At 48.0% G+C, this 12,991-nt stretch overlaps 1 protein-coding gene across 3 annotated transcripts in view; it reads right to left on the reverse strand.

The window, feature by feature from the left end:
* Positions 1–12,991, reverse strand: part of FRMD4A (FERM domain containing 4A) — a 553,835-nt gene that overhangs the window by 29,368 nt on the left and 511,476 nt on the right. For all 3 annotated transcript variants that reach the window (XM_075064299.1, XM_075064302.1, XM_075064306.1), the window contains one exon: positions 10,003–10,144. In XM_075064299.1, the coding sequence (XP_074920400.1) occupies positions 10,003–10,144 (142 nt within the window). The remainder of the gene's footprint in view (positions 1–10,002; positions 10,145–12,991) is intronic.

The raw sequence follows: 12,991 nt of genomic DNA on the forward strand, positions 1-12,991 counted from the left end.
AAGGAGGCGTCCGGAGGCGTTGGTCTTCGCTCCCTTCTTTAGTTCGCGGTCAGAAGGCTTGCAGATGCTGGCATCTTCTCTGAATGTGTGATCTCCCAGGCACTTTAAGCAGGCGTCATGGGATCACTGGTGGCCATCGCTTTTACAAGCCGAGCATCGCTTTGAATCCGGTGAACCAGGCATCCGCGCCGGGGCCGGGCCATGGGTGCGGGAGAGGGCTAGAAGCCCCGAACACCGGCTAACTAACTAAAACTATATATACACAACAACTATAACTATAAAGTAATAAGCTCAAGTAAACACAAATAACTGTGAACTATACGACGATAATCATGAGAAGCTAGGGACGTGGAGGTCAGCTATGGCCGCGCTCCAACAGTTTCCAACGACCGACACGGCGGTAAGAAGGAACTGAAGGAGAGGGCGGGGCTGGCAGGGGGATATATCACCCCGCCATGGCGGCGCCACTCTAGGGGCGATCTGCGCCCACTGGAGTTGCACTATGGTAAAAGTATCGCGACGAACGTGCCACAATGGCGCGGATCGCGATACACCACTGACACCTACTGGAATGGATATGAGCAAGCACTCGAAGAAGAATTTCCATTTTGCATTCGAACTGGTAGGGCAAATCCTCTCTAGCACCTCCTTAATAATAACTGCAGCGAGCACTTACTGGTAGCGGGGGAACTGCTGAACTCCTACTCAACTGCTGATGAACTGCTGACCTCCAACAACAAGCTGCTCATGATTCTGGTAGATATTTCACTCCTTTCTTTTTTTTTTAGAGTAACTGGCTGGAGCCCTTTTTCCTTTTTCTGTTTTCCTTCCTCCTTCCGCTCTTCTCCCCACCCAAATTTAATTTATTTTTAAATTTTATATATATATAAAACCACCTATCACCACAGCAGCTAGACGGATGCTTCCACTGCAACATTTAAAAACACAAATGATATGCACCACACCCAGCAGTTGGATGCTTGACCTGACACCTCTAATTATGGGTGTGTCTACGTTAGAGAATTAAACCGCTTGTGTAATTGAACTAGTTGTACTGAACTGATTTAAGCACAGTTCATTGCATCCACACTAGCTGTGCTGCATCAGTTTAAAAGCCATACAAGTCTTGTTCAAAACCCTTTCAGTTGCAATGCTTTCTGGGTACCCATCTCACAGTTCCTGGTATAGCTCCTAGAAACAATGGATTCTGGGAGACTTCAAAAGGCCACCGATACACTGTGGGATAAGTAGGGGGAGAACTAGTGGAACTATTTCAGTTTGTCCACATTCACATTGGCACTAAACCAGTTCAGAATGAAATGGGTTATCAGACTAATCTGCTCCAACCAGGTCTTCAAATGGTAAAAGTTGTGTAGCACAGACAAGCCTCGTATGACTCAGGACAGGGAGTTCTCAGTTCAGGGCCCTCAATGCTAGACTTTGTTTGGTCTGATAGAGTCCATATCTGTTAATCTCTCAGGCATGTTGCAAGATCTATCTATTACCACAGCCCTTTTCTGAAGAGATGGGATGAGCTGGGCTTTCTGTTTGAGTTCTCTTTCGTAACCCCCACTTTTTTCTTAATGAACGTTTGGATTATTTTTGCATTTCCTAGGATTTTGTGAGCCTGATTCTCATCTCACTGGCTGCCAGGGAGAGAACTCACTCAGCTCTGTATTTTTGTGTGCCTAGAGTGTCCACGAGAAGCTCTGTATATACTGAGACAATTACTGATGCTACCAAACCTGTGACCACAGCCCCAAATGTCAGACCAAACGCAAATGAAGAACCCATAATCAGAACAAAGCAAGAGACCATAAAACAAACAAACACTAAACCAAACCAACCAACTAGATGCTACACAAAATAAATAGATCAGCCTTACTTAATGCCACTGAATTCAGGCCCACTAAGGCCTTCCAAAGAGGACTATTAGCTGAGAAAAGATCACTTGCAAACTAATTTCCACTGTACAAACCAAGAGAAGGTGCTTTCTATTGATCTTACCTGACATGAGGAGCTACACCTTTATGGAACAGTCACATTGAAATTCAACAGAAATCCATAAATTTCCTGTATGGTTTTTGGACTGTCCTATGGAATTTATCAGAAAATTATACAAAACGGTTCAAAAGACCTTTTGAAGGTTAGGACTCACTAAATTCTAAAAGGTTTCTACAGTAATTCCTTTAGAATCCTGTTAAGGCCTTGATTCAGCAAGAGATGTAATCATCGAGTATTCAGCATGGGAATAGCTCCATTAACATGCTTAAATACTTTGCAGAATGGGACTTACATTTATATACAGAACTATGGTTTAATTCCTATTGAATCCTACATGCCTCTTCTCCCAATTATATGGTGACCGGCATAAGTCATGGCATTTTGACACACAAGGAATGCCAGATTGGTTCATGTTATGTCTCTTACATTCAACTTTGGGTCAAATTTCTGCTCTCAGTTACCTGATTACTACTTGTCTCACAGACATCAATGGGAATTACAGCTGCGAAGCTGGGAGGAGAGTCTGGTCCTTTCTGAACAATTTACACCCAATGCATAACTTACACAACCCCTTTCATCACTGCTGAACATTTCTTGTAGCGATTAATGGCTTGATTCAGTTCTTGCTTAGGCAAATCAGGAACAACTCCAATGGTGTTACACTAGTATAAAACGAATGAGAGAGCTGGGATTGTCAGATCCCAAGTGAATTTACCAAGGGTCATGGTGGAGTCTCCATTACTGGCAATTTTTAAATCAAGCAGAATTTTTTCTAAAAGATCTGCTCTGGAAATTACTTTGGGGAAGTTCTATGGCCTGTGTGGTACAGGAGGTCAGACTAGATGATCACAATGGTTCCTTCTGGCATTGGAATCTGATCAACACAACAAATGATTCAGAGGAAGATTTGCCATCAGAATTCAGGCGCTCCTAGTTCCCAGCCCTGTGCATGTGCCCCACTGCCACTAAGACAGGGTATACTTTGGTAGTTTGAACAGATATGTTTACTGCTTTCAATATATTATTAATTATTATTATTTGTATTCCAGTAGCTTCTAAAAGGGCCAAACCACGATCAGTGCCCCAGCGAGCCAGGCATGCACACACACAGAGAGCAAGAGACAATCCCTGGCCTGAGGGACTTACAGTCGGATAGACGTCACAGTCAAAGGTGGGAGAGGAAAGGGGGTTAATAAAAAACAAAGCGATGGCTTAGCAATGCCATGTTAGTTTTAGGATTTTTCTGAGGGGAGGTACGGGGTTAGTTTAATTTTATTTATTCATTCTCTGCATTAAATATCTTCTAGGCTAGTAGTGGGGACAGGAGGGAAGGCAGGAAGGGCTAAACTCAAAGGAAAGACCAAGGAAGGGAGAGGGGATATTGAGGGGAAAGAAAGAAGGAAGTAGAGGATCATGGAGAGCAGGAGCAGTGAGACTGGTTTAGTGACCGTCAGGGACAGGACTGGAGCCAGCAGCAGAGGGGGAAAAATGTCCAGAGTAAAAAGCCATGTTTCAATAGGCCAGTGACATTACCTGTGTTCCAGATGTGTGACTGTGGATGGCTCTTTGATGCATTTATTTCTTGCTTTTCACAAGCTTAATGTCACTAGCAAAACACAATCTAAGCACGGCCATGATTCATGCTGTACCCTGTGGCCTGGCTGCCAGCTCTAGCCCCCTGGCCCAAAGCAGGCATTTCATCCAAGTCCACGTGGAGCTGGGACTGACAGTGCACAGTACGCTCCCCACGCCACAACACGGCATGATTCATGGCTGCAGGATGTTGGGGAATGATTGAAAGTGACAACAAACAGCCACTATCGCCCAGCGATGACTAACAAATAGGATATCCTCCTTAGCGACGGCCAGAGACCAGCTCCTGCCTTTCCAGTGTCCATCTGGAATTATTCAGAACAGGATGCACCCAGATATCCTGCACAGAGACTGCTCTTCATTAGTCACTTCGCTCATCTGCCCTTCCGTAGACGACTAGTTGCTGTTTACTAACTAAAACACTCAGTGCAGAGTAGTAGGAAGTTCACCTCTACGGATGTAGTGGACGTGAGGGGTGAATTGCCATACTGGGAAGGAAATATCCATCTGCAGGACTAAGGCATTTTCAAATATAAGCAGGCATATTTACAGGAAAGCTACAATTGCAGAAGTGACCGTGTCTATGCCATGCCATGAGGGAAGGAGATGGGTTATTTTAACAGTTACATGTGCAAAGATAAAGCAAAAGTATACCTCTTCTCTACTCCTACAAGCTCTCCTCTGCTCACCAACTTCCCATTGAAACGAATGGGCCTTCTACAGGCAGAGGGGACTGCAGGATCAGGCCCACACAGATGCATGGTAGCACACTGACAGGGAGACATGGTCAGAGCAGTGCAAACCTTCACTACAAAACCCAAGAATCATGCCATGCTCAGCTGGGTTCATGTTAAACTGCAAACTGTTGAGTTAACCCAGTGACAGACCCAAATCAAAACCCTTGATTTGAAGGTCATGGGCCTTGTCTGATCTCATTTACATGGCTGTATCCCTGTTGACTTCACTGCATTTACTCCTGCTTTAAACCAGAGTGAGATCAGAACCAGACTTCACATCACTACCACTGACAGAACTAACACTTCATATCCCAACAGTCCTAAACGTTAGGTTCCAAATCCAGGTCAGACCTCGGCCCAAACTCCAGGGTATTCTGATTCAGCATGATGCGCTGCAGAGAGAGGATTGAGCCCTGAACTCTGCTCTGTTCACTGGTTGGTCTAGGATTTTCTTTGAGGCCTTTCTCTTCTCAAAAGATGGGCCAAGGTTCATGGGAGAGATTCTAAAGGTGCAGATGGGAGTCAGACATTTAACTTACAGTATCAGAGGGGTAGCCGTGTTAGTCTGGATCTGTAAAAGCGGCAAAGAATCCTGTGGCATTACAGACTAACAGACGTAGTTGTTACAGACTAACAGACTAACAGACGTATTGGAGCAGAAGCTTTCGTGGGTGAATACCCACTTCGTCAGACTAACAGACGTATTGGAGCAGAAGCTTTCGTGGGTGAATACCCACTTCGTCAGATGCATGCAGTGCACTACATGCATCTGACGAAGTGGGTATTCACCCACGAAAGCTCATGCTCCAATATGTCTGTTAGTCTATAAGGTGACATGAGCTTTCGTGGGTGAATACCCACTTCGTCAGATGCATGTAGTGCACTGCATGCATCTGACGAAGTGGGTATTCACCCACGAAAGCTCGTGCTCCAATACGTCTGTTAGTCTATAAGGTGACACAGGATTCTTTGCTGATTTAACTTACAGTTCTGCAAAGACACGGAAGGAGAGAGGCAGCATGATCTAGTGGATGGGGCACTGGCTGGGGAGTCAGGAGACCTGGGTTCTATTTCTGACGCTGCTGACTTGCCCTCTGTTTCTCCACTCACCCTTTGTCTGTCCTGTTTATTGTGACTGTTCAGGGAGGGAGCATCTCTCACAATGTCTTTAATGGTATCTAGCACAATGGGTGCCCCATCTCAGTTGGGACTTTTACGTGTTGTTATAATAAATAATAATAATTTGCGGTTTCATGTGTCATCTACATAAAAGCAAGGGACACTTGGCAGAGTCAATCTGAGCTTCTCACCATGGTTTTTGGTTTTTTCCTTTAGGAGGAGCCAGCTAAAGAGAGGGAACTTAGGGGAAGACATGAAGAAACTCCAAGGAATAGAGGAGAGAAAAACAAAGATCAGGAAAGATGGCCCAGCAGTGAAAAAGAGAAACATTTTCTATTTTCCCCCTGTGATTCATGATAACTTCATGTATTTATAGTCTGGAAATTTACAGCGGCCACTTAATCACTCAACTCTCATTCTCTTGAGCTCCATAAATGGTAGCCCTCAGCTACAACAATAACACATCATTGTTATGATCATGTATTAATAATTGTCAGCACAAAGGGAGGAAATGCAAAACATTTGGAGGGAGCCCGGGGAATGTGCCAGCTGTGCACCAGGATCTGGTATGCTGAGCATCCATGACCGTTACACTCCTAGTTCTGGTCTGCTCACATTAAGCAATGTTTAGGGGCATGATCAGTTTGACTCTAAGGAGAGATGAACCCAGCAAAGTTTCTGTGCTTATCAAAAAGTCGAGTAAACCCAAACTTCAGCCTTTGTTAATGGAATGGGCTCTACGGGCACAGAAGGAAGCAACCAGGGGTCTGATCCAGAGCCTGCTGAGGTCAGTGGTGTCTTCACACTCACTACATTGGGCTCTGGACCAAGCCCCAAGCTGCCTGCTCTTCCTGGCAGAGAAGAATGAAGCTCCTGCAGCATGGGGAGCTTTGTGTTTGTACGGGATCTAGCACAATGGGGTCAGTGCCATGAGTAGGTACTACAGTAATACAAAGAATTCTCATGGGTCAGCCATAAGCAGCCAACCTGCTCCTCCCTCCTAGGCAGCAGGTATGGCTTCCCAGCGTGCACGTGGGATCATTGATGGGCTCTTAGGAACCCTGGGCTAGATCATTCTTGGGGACCCAAAGTCCTCTAAAGCACTCCTCCTTCCTACAGATCCCCTTTGTGTCTCCCCTCCTTCATTAGATAAGGCATCACAGCTGCAGTCACCAGACAGTAGCAAGCTTCAGCCCCCTGTTAAATCTGAGACTGTCCTGAATATGAGTGGCCTTTGATCATAGGTTTGGTGGATCCCAAAAGTTGGCTGAGTACGGGTCTCTAACAGGGCAGCTGGAAGCTGACGTTCCATCTTGTCACACCGGGAGCACAGTATAAACCTTCACCAAAGCAAATTCACATATGCCTGGGTTTTAGGTGTGCACTCAACTGCGGCTGGATCCATCTGAACCACCTGCCCAGCCCCAGGCCATTTAACTCTGCATGCTCTCCGTTACTATGGCAAGCCTACTGAACATGTAAACCCAACACTCCAAACTTATCCAGGCTGACTGGGTTTTAAGCAGGTGTAAAAAATAGTGGGCAAAGATCTGCTGTCAGTGGGGTTGCTCTGGGTTTACACTGGTGTACTCGAGATCAGGATTTGGCCTCAAGATGTTTTGGGGCTGGATCTTCTCCTGACTTCCACCTGTGAAAATCAGGGCTAACCCGGTGAAGTCAATGGAGTCAGGCTGGTGTGGGCACAGAACCCGGCACTCTGAATTCCTTGGTATGGGGATGAGGTTGAAAGTCAGCATACTAACACAAACACCGCATTGGTGGCAAATAGCTTTTGGGCATGGGAATGCTGCCAGCAAGGCTGGGATCTCTGCAGGGGCTCTTAGCATTTTCTGGGCTACTTGATGTTGTTTGCTTTCAGCAGTGGGAGAGCCAAATAAACAAAGAACTCCAACAACCCAACACCACACCAGAAACTGCCCAGCCACTGCAACTCCTTGAACTGATACTTGGCATAAACAGTGGATTGTGCGCTGCGTCCTGAGGGACAGGAGAAACAGAAAGGCATTTCTGTTCACAGGCTAGGAAGAGAATTCCAAAACAAGTTGTTCTTGACTGCAGCCAGCTTAAAACGTAACTCTCATTGCCTGTTTTTGAGGAATTTCAGGCTAGCCACAAGGGATGTACAGCTGCATAGTTGGTATACAGAGTCAGTATGGATTTGGTTTTGTAGCCTGTGGTCCTCAGAGGGTACATTTCCCTCTGTAATTATGAAAAGATCCTTCTCCCCTGTCGCATGTTTCCATTCTTATGGATTTTAATGAGTCTAAGTGATGTCTTCTACACTTCACTTAAATGACCCTTCATTGTGATGACAATGCTTTACACTCCCAGCGAGCTTTTCTTCCGAGGAGTATGTAGCCCTTTACAAACCATTAGCCCTCACACCACTCCTAGGAGGTACGTGATCCCTGCTGTATAGATGGTAAAGCTGAGGCACAGAGAGGTTAAGAGACTTGCCCACCTCACGCAGACAGGAAGTGGTGGAACCAGGAATAGACCCATAGGCAGCAGGTGATTAGGGCTAGAGTGGACTCAACCCTCCCAAATCTATTTTTGAGCCACCCTGCTGCCCATGTGCATGTCCAGATAAACAGGGGAAGCCTCATGTCTAGTGGGTCCAGGGGCAGGATGGAGTGTCATGGGGTGTGGGGTCCTGCCTGCTCGCTGGATTCCTGGAAGGTGGAGCTAGATTTCTCAGTCCCCAAGGGGTGCTGGCTCCTGACTGGTGCCTCCAGGGAAGGTTTGATGAGACAGGGCAAGAGTCCCAGGCATGGGGAAGGGATCCAGAGGTGACTGGAGGGGAGAGTCCCAGACCAAAGGATGGGGATACTGAGGGGATGGGGAGAGGTCCTGAGGGGATGGGGGAGATCCTGAGGGAATGGGGGGGAAGGGGAATTCCAGAAGATGGGGGGAGGTCCTGAAGGGATGGGGGGAAAGGGGCATTCCAGGCAGTGGTGCTGGAGCAATTTTTATAGTGGGGGTGCTGAAGGCAGAAACGATGTATTTGGTTGTTATTGCTACTTCTAGCCCGAGGGTACAGCAGCACCCCTAGTTTCAACACCTATGGTCTCAGGGGAAGGGAGAGATCCTGAGGGAAATGGAGGGAAAGGAGTGTCCCAGGAGGAAGGAGTAGATCCTATGGGGATGTGGGAAAAGGAGAATTCTGGAGAAGGGGGGAGATCCTGTTGCTGGTGTGGGAGAAGGAGAGTCCCAGGGGAGGAGGTGATACCCTGAGGTGATGGGTGGGGTGAGAAGGGGAGTCCCAGAGAAGAGAGGAGATCTGTGAGGAGGAGAAGGGGAGTCCAAGGATAGGGGGCGGACCCTGAGGTGATGGAGGGTAGAAGGGGAATCCCTGGGATGGTAGAAATATTGAGGCCCTGTGTCTGTCTGGCAGTGCCAGGGCCAGGAAAGGGGCAGAGTGGGGCACTGCGGATGGAGGATTTTGCCTGAGTGTGGATACATGCCTCAGATGACACTGTGGTGGGCTCCTCTGAACTGCCAAGCAGCGAGGGCCAATGGGCTGGAGCAGGGAGCTGCATGGAGAGTGCAGGGTGGGCTCTGCTGCCTGCAAAGAATATTTTCACCAGTCGCCTACGAATATACCTCGGGCTCCGGACTCCCAGTCCCCAGTGGTGGAATCCCTTTGACAGGTACCCCTGTTTGGCTTCTGCCATAACTACTGATGATTCCACTTTATAAAGAAGCCAGACTAAGGGGTGTCTAATCCCTCCTGCCTCTCATGCCGCTACATTCCTATTTTGAACCCGCTAGCTCCATCAGAGCTAGCACAAGCATGTCTACTTGAGTTGGAAATGATAGCTTCCAGCTCCCCTTTGCCCTCCAGCCTATTACACACTGAACATCTTGACAGAAGCATCTAAGCATTTTCCACACAAAGAAACCTTATAAAACTTGGGGCACTAGACAGTTTCTAGGTGAATGGTACCTGGAAACTGGCTCTTTGGAGAGCTGAGAGGCCAGATGAGCAGGGAGCACTAGCTGGAAGATGGAGAATGAAATTCAGTGGCTAAGAGACAAGGCAGAATCAGTGCAGAATCTCTAGAGGAGATTCTGCCTTTCTCCTCCAGCGTGTGCTTCCCAAATGAGCCACAACAGCTGATGGAGGTTGTGAGAGACAGGCTGGGTAGCAGTAGGGAGGTGGGTGTGTGAGGGATTTGGGGGAGCAGGGTGTGGGGATAGGTCAGGTAGCAGCAGGGAGCTGAGAAGACTGGAGATGGCATCCTGGGGAGAAAGAGGAAACTCGCAGTGAGGATGGGAATGGGGTCACACTGGAGCCTGGATCTCTTGTTGGGTGGTGGTGGTGATGGTGGGGCATGAGAGACAGATATCACATACCCAGAGAGACAGAAGCTGAAAGGAAGAATCTTGTTACTGTCAGATTCATTTCTGAAGGGCCTCATACCTCACCTGGCAGCTCTTACCTAATACAAAGCTACATCTTCCTCTTTTCTCCAGCAGAGGGGCAGGAACCCATATTTCGCATGCAGTTACAAGGGAAAGGACTTACCTGATGACAAAAGACTGCCACTGCTGCCGCTGATAATTTTGCCTTTGCTTCCCATGTTGGCTAGTTTTGAAGTCTTCAGCGTTCCAGTTTCAGTCAGGTCAATAGCAATTTCACTTAGGCTTCTCGCAGCATGAATCTTGGACTGGGAATAGATACAGAGCTGTGTTTTACAGTCTGGCATTTCTTTAAGTGGCACAGAAGCAAAGAATCCTTTCACCGCAGCAGGAAACAGACCCTCAAAAGCCAACTCAGATTATTTTCCAAGAATGGAAGGAAACTGGCGGCAGAATGCCCACGCTGTCTACTGCCCTTGTTGTGTTTAGAATCTGGGGGCAACTCCGCCATTGCTTCTTTGTTCGTTAGTATCTCTGCATTGCCAGAAACTCCCTTCCCCCATTCCTGGCCCTTAAATCAAAGAACCACATCCAGAGAACCTTAATGTTAAGAGTTACAGTAAGAAAACCACTAAAAATGCCAACATAATTAGCATCCTTCTTGCTGGGTAGCCTCAGAGCAGAAGCCATCCAGTGCCCACTAAAGTCAACAGGACTCTTTCCATTGGCGGCAGCGAGCTTTGTATCTGGGCCTGAATGAGCACAAACATTTACTTATGCCCCCACACGGTCCCTACATAATAAGGGTTGGGAACATTGGTAGGAAAATGTGGCGCCCATGATGTTAAGAACAGAGGACTTCATCCTGCGGGGCTATATAAAGCTCTACAACAGAAAGTAATGCAAGGCCTCAGTCCTGTACAACGGCTGTGCAGACTACAGGCTTGTCTTCACTGCAATGGTTAGCTGGAGTTACTCCTCTAGTCCACTTCCACGGAGAGTGGTCACACTGTGAAACAACACGTTAGCCACATGGAGGGCTTTGACTAGCAGCACAGCGGGACTGGATCAGCGGAGTCGCTGGATTAGCAGCCGATGAGTTTTGCTAACTTGAGTTGCAGCCGGTAGCTGCATCCCCACTGCACTTCTAGTTCTGGGGTCAGCAGCACTAGAGCTTTCAACCCGCCCACACCCTGGATGGGCCAGCTAGCTGGAGTTGAAAGCACCACTTAGCTCAAGCTGGAGATATCTGTATGTGGACAGGAGGTGGGTTAGGGCCAACACTCGAAGTATATCATGAGTGATGCTGCAGTGAAGACAAGCCCTATATATTAGCAGTGTTTTGTATGTACGTGACAGTTTTAGTCAATTCTTGTGTCTAGAACACCCACCTCATCTACCTTACAATAGGAACTGCCAGATCGCCAATGGTCAGTATAGGCGGCAGCGCTTTGAAGTGTGAGTGTGGTCAGAGCGGCAGCGCTGGGAGAGGGCTCTCCCAGTGCTGCATGTAAACCACATCCTTTACGGGTGTAGCATGCAGCGCTGGGAGTGCCGCCCTGATTACACTGACGCTTTACAGCGCTGCATCTTGCAGTGCTCAGGGGGGGTGTTTTTTCACACCCCTGAGCGCGAAAGTTGCAACGCTGTAAAGTGTGAGTGTAGCCAAGCCCTATGTATCCTGTCTCTGATAGGGCCCTGTCATAAACAGATAGCTAAGTGTTAATGTCTCTTTCACCTGTAAAGGGTTAACAAACAACACCTGACCAGAGGACCAATCAGGAAACAAGATACTTTCAAATCTCAAGGGAGGGAAGTTTTGGGTGTGGGTCCTTTGTTCTGGGTCAGTGTGCTCCCTAGGCTCTGAGGGTGATCACACTATCTCCAGGCTCTCTAATCTTCTGTTTCCAATTTGTAAGTACAGGTAGAAAGCAAACTACACACTTGCAAATACCGAAAAACAATGTAAAAGCCTATATTGTCTTTCTACCTGTACTTACAAATTGGAAACAGAAGATTAGAGAGCCTGGAGATAGTGTGATCACCCTCAGAGCCCAGAGAGACGACAGACACAGAACAAAGGACCCACACCAAAACTTCCCTCCCTTGAGATTTGAAAGTATCTTGTCTCCTGATTGGTCCTCTGGTCAGGTGTTGTTTGTTAACCCTTTACAGGTGAAAGAGACATTAACCCTTAGCTATCTGTTTATGACAGGCCCAGCTCCAGATGCTTTGGAGTAGTGTGGTTCTCAAACTTTAGTAATCCAAGGACTCCCATTTTGATTTAAAATTTTTCATGCATCCCCCCAAGCCGGCTTCTAATTTTTCCCAGGGGTGCTCAACCCACACTCAGCCTCAGGCCTCGCTCCCACTCCACTCTTTCTCTCAAGGTCCCATCCCCGCCCCACCTCTTTCCGTCCCCTCTCCTGAGCGAATCCCGTCCTGCTCCCCACCTCCCTCCCGCATGCCGCAGAACAGTTGAGAGAGGGGTTGATTAGCAGGGCCGGTGGCCCCGGACATGACTCGCGGACTCCCTGGAGTACCCTTGCAGACCCCAGGGGTCCGTGGACCCATTTGAGAACCGCTGCTTTAGAGAAATGTGCAAGAAACTCTGTATTAGGCAGTTATGGAAGAATCAGTCCATGTGGAAAGTTTCTTCCCCCCTTCAATTAAGGACTGGCTTATGCAGGGCTGGATTAATCTTTTGTGGGCTCTGGCGCCCAGAGAGTGGCCCCGTCCCACCTTGGGCTTTCCCCCCTGAAGTCCTGCCCCCACTCGGCCTGTTCCCTCTGAGGCCCTGTCCCTGCTTAGCTTCTTCCCCCTAGAGGTCTCACCTGCCACTCACATGGGGAGGAGGGGGAGGGGAGGAGTAAGCAGGGGACTAGGGGATAAGGGAGTGGAGAGGAGTGAGTGGGGTTTTGGGGGAAAGAGGCCAAGCAGGGGTGGAGTCTCGTGGGCGGAGTGCAGGGTTCAGGGCCACGGTCTGGGCGTTGGGGCCCCTTGTGACTGTGGGCCCACTACCATGGCGCCATTGTAAACCCAGTATTGGGTTTATGTCTTGAACCCTATTCTGTATGTTGGTTATTAAATCCACTAAATAAACTAAAAAGCCAGGCGAAGCAAACAGAAATTCCTACACCAAAAAGAACCCAATT

This window comes from Chelonoidis abingdonii, chromosome 1 (genome assembly GCF_003597395.2).
Source record: "Chelonoidis abingdonii isolate Lonesome George chromosome 1, CheloAbing_2.0, whole genome shotgun sequence".
NCBI classification, from domain to species: Eukaryota; Metazoa; Chordata; order Testudines; family Testudinidae; genus Chelonoidis; species Chelonoidis abingdonii.